The 13,954-nt window shown below is 37.4% G+C and overlaps 1 protein-coding gene across 1 annotated transcript in view; it reads right to left on the reverse strand.

Annotated features, from left to right (window-relative positions):
• CCNY (cyclin Y) overlaps nucleotides 1-13,954 on the reverse strand; it is a 115,281-nt gene that overhangs the window by 7,534 nt on the left and 93,793 nt on the right. Inside the window, exons 7-9 of the mRNA XM_085227070.1 lie at nucleotides 13,755-13,874; nucleotides 4,277-4,443; nucleotides 285-447 (exon numbers count right to left, since the gene is read on the reverse strand). Coding sequence (XP_085083196.1) covers nucleotides 285-447; nucleotides 4,277-4,443; nucleotides 13,755-13,874 — 450 coding nt within the window. The remainder of the gene's footprint in view (nucleotides 1-284; nucleotides 448-4,276; nucleotides 4,444-13,754; nucleotides 13,875-13,954) is intronic.

Consider the following 13,954-nt stretch of genomic DNA (forward strand, 5'->3'; position numbering starts at 1 on the left):
TATTGTAAAAATTGCGGGTTTTTTCACGAGGTCAATGTAGACAATTAGAATGGAAAGAAATGAAAAGCAAGACAAGATATGAAGTAAGTTGGGCCAAAAAGGTGTTTCCAGACCCATGAATACCTAAAGGACAAGGTAAAAAAATCAGTTATGGATATTGAGCACATTCTAACATTACATGGGAATATTTGGGAAGAGATGGGTTGGGAAGGGAGAAACTCTCCAAAAATTCCAAATGACCATATATATTCAGTTCTGGGCAATATAAAAAGAAATTGCCTTACCTCAAGTTTATATGCCCTATCCCTGCTGAGGGGCTCCAAAGGAAAACTCAGGTTATTTGCTTCTGCCAAGGAGCGCAAATCAAAATAATACTTGGCATAAACACTGGAGGGAACATTAATATTGAACTGCAACAGCTCCAGAAACTGGCGTTCCAGCTCATTCCTGTAGAGAGAAGATAAATGTGAAAACATTTTTCAGACTGTGCATCCTGAATGTAATTTGCTTTAAATTGCAAATGGCAGTAACCAAGTTCATTTCGTATTCTTGACAGATGCAATTATCCTAGCCTAAATTTTGAACTAGTTTACCAAGTTCTATAAGCATGCATGCTTTGGTGAGGAATATTAAAGTTGCTGCACCTTGCAGCTACTACTGCTGTGCCAGTCAAACCCAAACCCAAACTTTTGCCAGCAGAAGAGACCCTTTAGTTAAGCTAGCACAAAAGGGAAAAGGGTAAAACTCGGAAAATAAAGTTCTTGTCGTTTCTGCTGTACCTCCACTAGGTGGATCTGCACACACAGCTATGCCAACACAAAATACAGACATGTCCTAAATTTGTCAGACAGCCCTCAGAGATGTTGCAAATTATCCTAACATACAAATGACTGGACAACTTGTTTATTCTGTCTTGGCTTTCATAATAAATCACTTAAAACTAGACACGAGAAATCTGATTTCTTCAGCATACCATTTGTCTGGGGTGATGAGCAGAATACAGCAATTTTTCCCTAAGACTTGCAAGAAAAATTCGCTTTCGTTACTTCAAAAAAAAAAAAAAAGTGCTTTTCAGAAGAATGGATAGGAACAGGCCTATCTGAGCTCCTTGAAAACTCTGTTGTATCAATACATCATTATCCATTGCAGTACAATAAAAAGTGTGTTGATAAATAAGTAAATAAATAAACAAACAGGTCAATTTTGTAGCTTTTGTAAATTGTATGGTAACTTAATATCCTACACAACACATACACTGGGACATTTGATATACTTAAAATAGTGATTTCAAGATGCAAGAAACGAATAACAAATAGATAGTAAATTTTGCAGAAGAATATGGACTGCATAGGTTTGTTACCAGCAGGTACTGACTGACTATGGTACTGCATTCAAGTTCCATGTTGACTGCACTGTATGTGCACAAGGAAAGTCAAGAAGAAAGAACAGTGATACAGTAGTTTTCAACACTGAACCATTATTTTTTTTCTTACTTCCTTCTGAAGGCCATTACACATTACAATAATTTTCTTTCATCATCTTCACTTTCAAAGCAATGCCATATACACAACTATGGACACATACTGTCTCTCAAGTTAGCCTTTAGTTACAGCTTAATGTACTGTTGATGATTCTTAAAACTCTGAAAATTATGCATGATGTTTTATAAGATAAGTTCATGCTTAATGATTCACAGTAGTTGAAGACTTAGGCATAGAGTTTTCCTTGCCTTATTAGCATAAACAATGAAAGCCCTCATTTGGTATAGACAAAGTCACATGAAAACTGTAACACTGTATTGTCCCAGTTATCCAAAGAAAGAAAAAAAAAAATAGTGATCATCATCACATCAGAGAGAGGAGGAAGAAAATGTTTGGAAGAACTGGCAGTAGGAAGAGAAACATCGGCACATGTCAACAAGCACCCAACTCTTCACTGAAGCATTCACGAGGAGCTCCAAACACAAAGCTCACAAAACGGACCATCAAGTACCATGCAGAAAGAGAGCATAGGCTCCCTAAAGGCTGCTGGCTCTATACTTTGTTTTAAAGATTGTATTTCTCACTTTGAGGACAAGGACTCATCACTGGCCTGTTTGGAGAGCATGAAGTGCATAAAGAAGACTGTTGGCAGCACATGAGCACAGGTCTGCCACTGGAGTCATGTTTTTATATCGCTGATGTGCAGCTCCTAACAGCAGCACCACCATGTGTGTCTGTCAAAAGCAAAAATCTTCTTTTTTTCGCCCACTTACTCTTTTCCTCTCATATCATCTCAGTATGCCCTTTAACCTGCCTTCCAAAAAAGCCCTGAGAATGAGCAATTTCAAAGCTTGTATTTATAATCATACTTGATTAATACTGTCATATGGCATAGTCAAGCCTGTCAGCGTTTGCTTCAACCTTTTGCTTCAAGCTATTCAGCTTCAAACACAAACTAGAAGAGCTCAGATTTGCGTTGAAGGAGAAGTTAATGGAGAAAGAACCTTATTCGGAGAGCACGCAGAATAGTCAAGAAAGCATTACCAAACTGTTCTATATGCAACAGAAACTGAAATGGCAGTATGTACAGTTCCGATTTCTGCTTTGTAATGACGGTTTTCTCAAAAATAAGGAGGGCTATTTACAGCATGCCATAGCAATGAAGGGTTTAAGTTTTTTTACTCTTGTGCAGGAAATAAAGATCTTATTATAAACTACTTGTTAGTACAAATCTAGTGATAACTTTTCCAATATTCAAGAAATGAGAGCTACTTATAGTTTGGAAGTGCCTTATCTAGAAGTGTATGAACATGCTGCATTTTAAGCAGTCAGCTTTCTCCCAACTTTCAACCTATTCCTTACAGATCATTTTTAGACTAGCTATAAAGTAGTTTCTTAGTAGCTTTGATTTAGAACAGCTGTAGCAGAAATGCTTCGTCTTCACTGCATTGAGATTGTAAACCGAGATTCAAAAACCACCGCGCCTATATAAACATTTTTTCCTGTTTACTTCCCCCTTCTTTTCTCTTCACTTAATAGCGTGTGCCGAAACATAAATACAAAGCAAACAGAAATATAAATAAATGTAAATAGTATTTAGCCACAGTAAATGCTTTTCAGTGACTACAATTATGACGTAACTGAGTTAAAGTAGAAACAGGTCTACATATTTTTTATTAGAAATACCTCTCCATGTTTAAAAGAGCTTAGAAACACAGAGGTACTGTACTAAAACCATCTCTTTCATCATTTTACTGTCACTAATCCCTATGAAAATGGGAGTGTAGGTGTAGATTCAAACCATCACTCTCTGAAGGCACTGCTCTGTGGCCTGTTTAGGAATCCGGCCACACCACTGTGATCCCAGAACCATGATTCCAGTTTCTGCCATTCTAGCAGCACTCTCACGTGCACATTAACTCAGATAAGGGCACTTGTGAGCTGGTGCACAGTATGTGACTCAGCCCTGAATGTCATGAAATTCAGGCACTTCAACAAATACATGTAATACCTACTAACCAACCAACCAAGAGTATTCGATAATTGAATGGGATAAACATTCATTTTAGTATTTGTAAACATTAAGATCTTAATTGTATTTATTCTTATCACAGTTTCTTTTATTACTGTTGCAATGACTGGAAAGTATCCAGCCACGTACTGTAACTCTGTATGTGCCATTACATACATTTCTTAAGAATGCCATTGTGTAAAAAAAATGGAAAATTTACCAGAATGAATTTTCTCTTTGCAAGTTAAAATATATATACATTTTAATCTTGCAAACAAATTGAGCATACATGGAAAAAAGAGTATTTGAATAATGGCAGAAATATGTGAGTGATCATTTAAGGGTTGAGTAATAGCAGCTGTAAGTGGGTGGCCATCTACAGGATTTTAAGATCAGAACAAATCTTTTTCTTGTCTTACACATTGTTCTGCTGTCTGTGCAGAGAACTAACACTACTGTAAAAGTTGCTAAACTGAAGACAAGCAGGTTCATCTGACTTTTTTTTTTTTTTTTTTGGTCAAGTCATAGATTTCAATATTTTGCAAGTTCACTGCGCATGAACATCCAGTGGTAAAATACAGAAATACGGTTTAACATAAACAACAATGAAACAGTTCATGTTTTCTATGTAAGCAACTCTCCAGCAGACCTCGTGCCACATGTGTCAGCATCTACCTCATTTAGATACAATGCAGACAAACAACCTTTATATAATTTATGAGATAACTTCCCTTCCCCCCTTATACACAGAGATTATGGACAAAGATAAACACACTGGACTCACATGTCTTCAACTGTGATATCTTTCAGGATTTGGCAGTAATCCACATTCCACACCGCCTGGTCGTCCCAAACCTTGGATGCCAGCAGAATAGCACCCAGTACAATTCGCTTCCAGTTTGCCGGACAAATATCTATCTCTGCATAAGTTAGAAGTCTTTCAAGATATACCTGTGGAAACACATTAAAATCAAGACGTTTTCATTTCTACCTAAGAGCAAAAAAGATTAAGAAAACTATTCTAATAAACCCACTACAGCAATTTCAAACAGTAATCTGGTCTCAAGAAGGTTCTTCTATAAAAGCTGTAAGTTTAACGGATACATTTATGTCAAGCTCAAGACTTAGATACAATAAATACATTTTTTAGTTGACCTCTGCTTTCTGATCATAATACCAGAAACAGAACTGTTATTTTTCTGTCTGTAACTCTTTCTAATATTTATGTATGTCTGAATAAATTCAAATGATAGTTTAAATAAATTATTAAAATAATAACATAAACAAATAAAATGTCAACATCTAATGTGGAAGGCAAGTGTATGCTACTGGTTGTAGTTATTAGCTATCATACAAACAACCATGGCTGTAATTCCCAAACAGTTATCAGATATGGCATCATGTCATGCAGGTCCCCTCTAGTGATCCTGTGCAAAATATCACTAACCAGACCGGCAAGAGCATCCAAGTCCCTAGAAATAAACAAATGGTCACTCCAACACAACGATTCAAGACAGAAACTCAGAGAAATGCACGTGAGTGGGTGAGGTGAGAACAGCACTGGCGACTCAAAAGACTCACTTCTCCAAGGAGTGCTCCAGAAATATGTATAAAAACCACAGAAATGCAAAGCTCAGTAAAAAGGCAGTAAATGCATCTCAGCAGAGTTCAACAACTTCATGAGCCTGTTCCAAAGGCTGCCTTTTGCTTCTTAGGTAGCCTGTGTAAACCCCCTACTATTAATACAAACATACTTGTTCAACTTACCAAGCAAAACTGCACCTTGAATTATGAGCTAACAATTCCTGGAATTGTCCCAGTTAAGTGGAATGCTTGTATAAAGCAATACACACTACCAGCACAGGGAGCTTCATAAGTAGGAGGTGTTGCAGTATCATGCCACTCAAAGTAGGGCAATGAAAATCAATTTCATTTGCTTTACAGCAATGTTGAAATTGACCCCTTACTGTAAATGCAAGCTGCTTAAATTTCACCTTTCAAGCTTATCTTGCAGCAAATGCTTGCAGAAGTTTACTAAAGTGCTCAGATAGTGTGAGAATTCAGCATAAGGTAGGACTAGTCTCCGAAGATGCCTATGCTATCCTAATAGTTTAGTTCTTCAACTTTCACTCAAATCCCTCAGGTACAGCCACTCCTCCTTACAGCCCTCTGCTCTAGCTGCAGGTCAGAGGGAAGCAGGTGGCTCTGCAGTGAACCACAGGCAAAGGAAAGGACGGAATATACCTGGGCTTCTGCCCTACTCTGATAGGGTAACTTTGTGAAAGCAGTAAAGGCACAGGCAAGCTCTCTTTCCTACGCACACCAGAAAGCTCACCGTGACAAAGGGAACTGCCAACCCTTGTTTTTATCTCAGAGCATTTCAGTATACCTGGTCCAGGCCACAGGAGCAGCATGAACACCATGATTTTGACCTTGATAAGTAAAACGGAGAAAGAAGTAGGGGTAAAGCCTGCCGTGTGCTCAGTATCCTACATTAATTCAGGACTGCTGCTTCTGGCTGCTGCAAAGATGTGCTGAATCAGTACAGACTTTTGGAGAACGGCCAGGTGGCTCTCAGCCCATTTGAAGAATGCTGGTGGGTGATCAGTCACTCTGCTGCTCATCCCAAACAAATGTGTGGCTGGTGAGAGAGCACCACCTGCTTTGCTGACAGAAGCAAGCGAGTCTTCCTATGTGCAGGCAGACACACTCCACATCAAGTATAAAATAAAATATCTCTGGAAACATTGGTCCTGTAATGCTAAGTGTGACATATGGAAATGCAGCTTGCATTCACCTTAGTTATGCAATTAAGTCTACGCATTAACACCTTAAACACAGGGACTCATTTTGTTAAACACGAGGTGTGATTCAGACTCGGGATTCTGTGTTTACTTCATGGTTTAATATGTATTTGTGTGCTGTGATGAATTTCACTCACTTAATTTTCAAAAGCGAAACTTTCTAGATTTTCTTTAGGATTAGCTGCTATAAGGTCACACAGCAAAGTTGAATTTTAAAAGCCCACTGTGGAAAAGAACATTGTAACTCCTGTCTCAGGGTGGTGGTAGAAATTTATGTATAAACTGAAATATCAACACGCTCAGAAGGCAATGTAAGAAACTTCTACTAAGAGTTCAAAAGCCTCATTTCATCTCTGGATTATTTCAGCAAGTTCTTCTGAACAGAACTAATAATACATAGAGATTTTAGAATCAAGAATAAATATGTTCTAAAAAAATCCATGATTGGCCTTCACCACTTTCAACAGTTGGATTCATGCTCAGGAATGCATCTAAACCTTAAAACTGTTTTTAAACCTTAAAGTTGTCACTTTTCTGTATAATTCATCCTTTGCAGTGCTTCTTCTCAAAGTGAGCTTTGGTGAGCGCTTCTAAATATCTGAAAGCTGAATTCAAAAAAAATGACAGATTAATTCTGCCTTAATCCAACTTCTAGTTCTCCTCAAATAGTTTAATAGCTTCCAAGACCAATTTTCACAGCACCTGTCATCATTCACTAAGTTCTGTGACTGCATGTTCTCAGATTTTTACAGAGCGATAACAACACTACTGAAATGATTAAGTTTACTGATGTGACACAAAGAGAAACTCTCATTGGTTCCAGTCAACTAACATATTGTTCTGAATTTTCTCAGCTTGGAAAGAACACCAACAACACTAAAAGCTTCAATACTCATTTGTCACATATTTAATTTCCTAGTTGAAATGAAAGCGCAGTTCTGAGCTGGAAAATACCAATGGGCATTGGCCCACCAATACATTTCCACTAAAAACTCAGTACCCAGGAGTATGATGCTCCATTATAAATTTATGTGTTTGGAATAAACCATATATTTTATGCAATTGTGAGTCCCCAACAGCTTTCCATGGACAGCACTTGCACCTCATTAGAGACATCATAATAACTCATGCACATTTCAGAAGATAACCTGTATAAAGACTTCAGAAGAGCACTCTTTAATTCTTATTTTTCAACTTCCCACAGATTTCACCAAAATTTTGCAATGATTGACCTTTACAATTGTAATGTCAGCAAATGATCATTTAATCATGAGTGAAATCAATTAGACAATTTGCCTTTGTAAAGAATTCATTTATCTGAATTAAAGAGAATTTATTTCTCCTAATTAAATATAATTACCACTCTGCAGGTATAGATATTCCAAAATTGGCTCAGAGTCTGGAGAGGTTCATTAGCTTAGATGCAGCACCACAGACATGTAATTAAATGGCTTCCAAAATCATTTCAGGTTCAAAAGAGGTATAGACTTGATGTGTTTCTGCAAATATCTTGAGCTAATTAATCTTCTGGACCTTAAATTACTCCATGCAAAGCTAGCCTGGATGCCTTTGATCTTAATTCCCAAGACTTGGACATGGAATAGCATGGTAGACAACCATTTAGCCATACATTATCAACAGTAGGCCTGGAGGCTTTTTTTTTCTAGAAATAGAACTGCAGAATGGCACAAGGCTAACCAGACTGGCAAGGGCATCCACTCTGCAGCAGTGACACAGAACCACTGCTGAGCCACACCTAATCCCTGGGGTAATTACGTGCAGCTGGGTGCATTCAACCTGGTCTTCTCCTTAATAACAATCTCCAAATCCAATGCTGTTCCAGATATGTGGGATGTCCCACCTCCCTGTGATTCTGGATACCAGACAGCTGGTTGCATAACATGCCAACTAACAGCATGTAAACTCATTTGAAGAAACTGAGAACTAAAGACTGCACTGAGGAGTTCAGTTTTAGGGTGAAGCAGCATTTCATTTTTTCATCTCAGAGGACATGACATCATATTTTGTGTATTACACCACATTCTCAATTAGGAAGAAAAGATAAAATACTTGAGGAGGTGTACTTCTTTTTCTTTCCCATTCAGGAGGATATATACCAAAAAATGAAAGTGTCAAATCATTTCATTTCAATACTTCATAATCCAAAGGAACATGCAAGTTTTAATAAAATCTTAGCATGGGACTCTTTCCAAAGTTTGTTTTTCTTTGGTTCTTAATTTTGGAACAGCTTAACATCAACCTTCGATATCCCACTGAAATCCCCACACACACTGGAGTTGCAGTTTAAGGACCCCAAATCCTGTAATTCTCTTAATTCTCTCTCTTTTTTTTTTTTTTCTTTTTTTTTACACTTCATAAAACAATGGAGTAGGTTTTTTGTGGAGGTTGTGTGATTTCTATCTTCAGAGAAATTCAGAACTCAGCTGGGCAGTCCTTAAGTAACCTCATTCAGCTGGCCATGCTCAGAGCAGAGGCTGGATGAGACCTCGAGAGCTCCTTCCAACCTAAATTGTTCTGTGATTGTCCGTCTGAAATACTGGGGTTTCCTGTGGTGTAACACAGAGGTCAGAAGATGCACGTTCTCTTCAAGTATGAGTCTTGGCAATCACCAAAGAATGTCACTAGTGTTTGTGGAAGAATTCAGAATTTTGAGGCAGCTGCAAGAGAACAGTATGACCTTTTCTCACACTTTTTTTTTGTATCACTTTATGTCAAACTCTATTTTATCAATAAAACTCTAGCAGCTTTAATCAAAACTCAGCAGATTCACACTGACAGATAGAAGACTATGTTTCTGGTGTTTTTACTTCCAAAATGGAAAATCTACAAATTAATGTGTATTTCCAACAACCCGGTTTCCTCACTTTCTCATTTAAACTTGATAATGACCTCACTAGGTAACTCACATTATTAGTTGCAGAAGCAAAGAATAACTAAATTAAGACATTTTCCATACCAAAACATCATAAAGAACTAAAAGTAAATACATAGCCATGTCTTTTTAATGAGAAAACTTCAGAATGTCACAATGCCTTGAAACTAAAAATAAACCTAAATGAAAAAAATCATAATTGATGATGGATCCCATACAGTCAAATTACGGTTCTAAATCCAATCACTAAATTGCCATATGTTCTACAGTTCCCTAGCATGACTCTCCAGAAATAAGTGTGCTTTCAATTGCCCAGCTGTGCATTTAAAATGTTCTATAAAGATCTGATTCCATCTATTTGGTGGAAAAGGATATCATATCATCACCATTCTTGCAATTTCATCCAATTTTCATTTTTGAGACCAAGTGTTGAAACACAATAATGAACGCAGTCATAAAACTCTGAAAATGCAAGCAATTGAAAAGTAGCATTGAAGATATTTATAGGAAGCACTAAAGAACTGAGAGCAAAATCACACATCTTCAGGTTCGCCTCCTACTTTACTCATTTTAAAACAAACATTTGTAATGCATATAAAATACACTCATACTATTAGGCAAGATTAACTGGCCAGCCTAAAACCGGGATCAGTATTCATTCTTTGAAATTAATGTCATTTTCTGTTGGAGAATTAAAAAGGTGGTAACCAGAAATAACAGATGCACACAACTGTCCTCATGTTTCTTACACGAGGTGGAGCCCAGCCTGGCCCCTGTTACTGAAGGAGAGCAAAAGCCTTCAAACCTGGCAGTAAACAGTACTGCCTGTAGTACTCTGAGGTCTGCAGAGGAATGTGCATCTCCCATGAGTTGCATGTAGAGTGCAGCTAAGCTGGGCCAGTTGAAAAGGACCTCTGCTACAAATTAAGTCTCTCTAAAGCCTCTGATAACATTCTTTTACTTTTTTGTTTTCTTTAAACCAGTAACTCATTCTTGCTTCATTAAATAAAACACGCAAAAATGATAATTTATCAGCATTTAAAGGCAAAAACAATCCAGAGAAAGGAAACAATTAAGGGCTTCCTACTTCCCGCTAAATAAACAGAAAAGAAAATTATCCTCAAATACTTCAATTTTCATCACATGGTTTAACAATATTAATTCAAAAATATTCTCTCTCTATGTAGTTGCTAAAAACATGACTGGAGAGTACAATAAGAACCAGGAACATCTGGCTGGATTAATTAAATCCCTGTTTTTCATAAGGAGAATTTACTCTTACGTACTTCAATTTTCAAATTTCCCAATATCAAATCCCTTCAGTCACAGTATGAACTCTGCAATATATTTCAAAACACTCTTCTCTGAACTTCGCGAAAGTAATTCAGATCATGTACTATATGAATTTAGATACCATCATATATAAGCTGAGTCTACAGAGTATTTGCCTATGCAAAATGTAACTTCTCTGAAACTGTTGTGCATACTGAAGTTCTCTGGTGACTTAGACTTGGCCTACTTGCACAAAACTCACAGTCACATGAAGACAAAGCAGAAAACTTGGGACTATTCTTTTCAGGTCTATTTAATTAATTTGTATTGTTTTCACAGAACAGAACAGCAAAGAGCAAATATTCAATTCTCTTGACACGTGAACACTGTATTGTTTTCACGTTGGTACAGATAACACTACTATTCACATTTATATTTGTTATCCAATTAATCCACTAATATAAGTGTAAGGAGATATTGCAGACAACACGCATTTCTCCGTTTTAGCAAGGATGGGAATACTCTGCATCAGGGTAGAAGCACTGGTTTTCTCCCTAAGTCAGGTCACAGAGCTCAGTTCAGCTGTTCATTTACTTTTTTTTTTTTTTTACATCATTTATATCTTTTTTTACAAGATAGAATCAGAAACATAAGTAATCATTAAACTAATATTATTCTTAAGGTATTATTTTATAAATAAATAATGTGAATATTTAATTGTTTCAACCTGAGATTTTAATTTTTCACCTATCAATACGGGAAACCTCTTGGCAGCTCTGGAGGCTGTGTGAAAATTAAATCTTTTCTTTAATTATAAATTGGCTTTGCTGCAACAGCAAGACTTTAATTGAAATATTTTAATTAAGTGCTTAAAGCAATATGATGCTGTCTTTTTTTGCTGGAGAGTAGCTTATCTAATACTCTAGAGTATCACATTTACCCTGCTCCTATGCTGCATACAGACTGCTATACAGCTATTTCTAACTGCTCCTTCTGCCTGGCTAACAGCAGACAAGACGACAACAAGTGCATCCAAGTACACTTCTTAGTCTACGTTAATAATTTGGGTAGTCTAGGTAGTGAAAAAACGGAGGTTAGGACTGCTTAAAAATAATTAGAGTGAAATAGAATAGCTGTAGCATCTAGTTCAGAACGTATTGTGATCTCCACAGATATACTTCCTACCTTCTGGCAGCTCTCCCTCAAGGAGCAAGTGGCAGATGGGGGTATCACATGGCTCTCTAATGCATGACCAGACTATGGCAAAACACAGACTTCAGCAGTGAGTGCTGCTCCTTCCTTCTCCAGTCAGGATATCAAAATTGATAACATTTGGAGGATTCATAAATAGGGCTATCAACACTATTTAGATATCAGAAATGCTGTGGGGAAGAGGGGGTTGATTGCTCTCTAGCCAACTAATTTATCTATTTAATTTTATTCATTTTATCCATTTGAACATTTCAGAAACAATATGATCTGTCTCTGGGGCCCCTTTCTGATGACAGTAACAAATAAAGAAATGGGATCTAAAATAATAGAGGAAACAGAACAAAACAAAATTTCATACTTGCAAAATTCTCTAGCTTTCTGGAAAGAGGGGTCAGGCCTGACTATATTGAAAACATGGGTAATAATAGCAGAACAGTAATGTTGATCACCTACACCAAATTACCTGCCAATATCTTGCATGGCCACTTTGAGAATCAGATTATAAAACAACATACCTGGCATCAGTGTTGGGTAAAAAGCGCAAACCAGCTAAAGTTTCAAGTGCTAACAACTACAAGAACTGCAGTATGACAAAGAAGTTAAAAAAAACATTTGTATCGAATTGTAGATCATAGCAAAAGCAGTAGCTCATAAGGAAGCCACATGAGAAACAGAAGAGGCAAGGAACTACTTGCAAATGAAAGATACTCAAACACGTGCATGGGTAAAGATTTGTGGCTAAGAATTTTCCATACATTGCAAAGACAGGAAGATACTGTTATTTAAAAAAAAAAAAAAGCCTTCTTCCTTTCTACTACACAGTGCTCGCATTGACCAAATAACTTAAGATCAAATAACAGATAACTACAACAAGGTTTCACTGTATTTGACAGTAGAATAATTAAATTATACAAGAACATATTGATTCACATAGCATATCTTGCCTCCAGCAGAAAATGCTCAGGAAGAAAAAGAAGGACAAGTACTTTGTACAATTTTGTAAAAGAGACAGACAAAATGTCATTTCAGAAAACAAGTAATGGCTAGGTCAACTAACTAGATAGAGTAATACCTCAAAATGCAAGGGTGGAGCACTGTGGGGTGTTTCTTGCCCTGTTTCCCTCTGATTCCTGTTCTGTTCTGGCTGGTACAATTCATTTTGACTGTCTAAAGGAGAAAATCCTGACAACTAATTTCTCGCTCCTGGCTTCTAAGATTAACAGAGAAAAGGAGTAGGTCTTGCTTTCAAAATCCACATTCTCCAATTTCCCATTATACTATCTAAAGTGCACAAAAAGCTGTTAGGAGACCACATATTGTATCTGTAAAAAACACATTTCATTGCAGTATTTCTGACTCAAGTACGTGGCCAAAATTGTGCCTGAAAGCTGAAGAGATTTGACAGGATATAAATTTCAGGAAAATGAAGAAATTCTCAGCTGGTGGAGATCACTTCAGCTCCTTTAATCCACATAGCTATCCACACCAGCTGAAAATCTGAGCCTTTTTTGTATTATGCTATTTTTAAGTAGCTAAACTTTAGCCTTGAGCACAATTGTTCCACTCTATGATGCAGTCCTGAAAGACAAGTACAGTGAAAGTAAAAAAGGAGCCATCACTAATGTTTCAGACACTGACCAAATCCTTCGTCTGTTCACCAATTCTTACTAGGGCTATTAGATTACCTACAGCTGTCCCCTGACCCTCTGTTGGGAATTACAGCAATACACAACAAACCCCCCAAAGTGGAAGGATTTCTGCTTTTAACATTCCCTCCTGTCCCGACTGCTTTTGCCACCTGTGCTTTCCATTAGTCACTCTGGTGGCCTGTAATGCTATAGCTCTGTGAGGGCAAGATGAAGCCCCAGCTTTTGTGTCACACGTTATCCAACCTTTTCTTTGATCAGTTACCCTCTCCAAGAAAATAAACTGCAGTATCTCTTCCCATCAAGAAATTCCTTTGGTCTCCATGGTGAGAAAAAATCCCCTGGCAACACCTACATCTATTAAATCATGCAAAGCAAGCTTTGGGAACAAAACTGAGTCTGTTAGATAGCTGATGTCACCTCGCAGACACTCACCAGGGTGACAATGGCACATTCAGCAGTCAGTTGAGCAGCACTGAACAACGTCCGAACGAAGCGATAAATCTGTTTCTGCTCTGGATCGTGCTTGTCATAATCTGGTGGCACTTCGGATTTCTAAGGAAGAAAAACTTCCAAATAAGTGACGGAAACAAAACAAAGCAGACAGAGAGGCAGTTCACACGAAAAGGGAAAAG

The sequence above is a fragment of the Meleagris gallopavo genome, chromosome 6, assembly GCF_905368555.1.
Source record: "Meleagris gallopavo chromosome 6, MGAL_WU_HG_1.1, whole genome shotgun sequence".
Classification (NCBI taxonomy): Eukaryota; Metazoa; Chordata; class Aves; order Galliformes; family Phasianidae; genus Meleagris; species Meleagris gallopavo.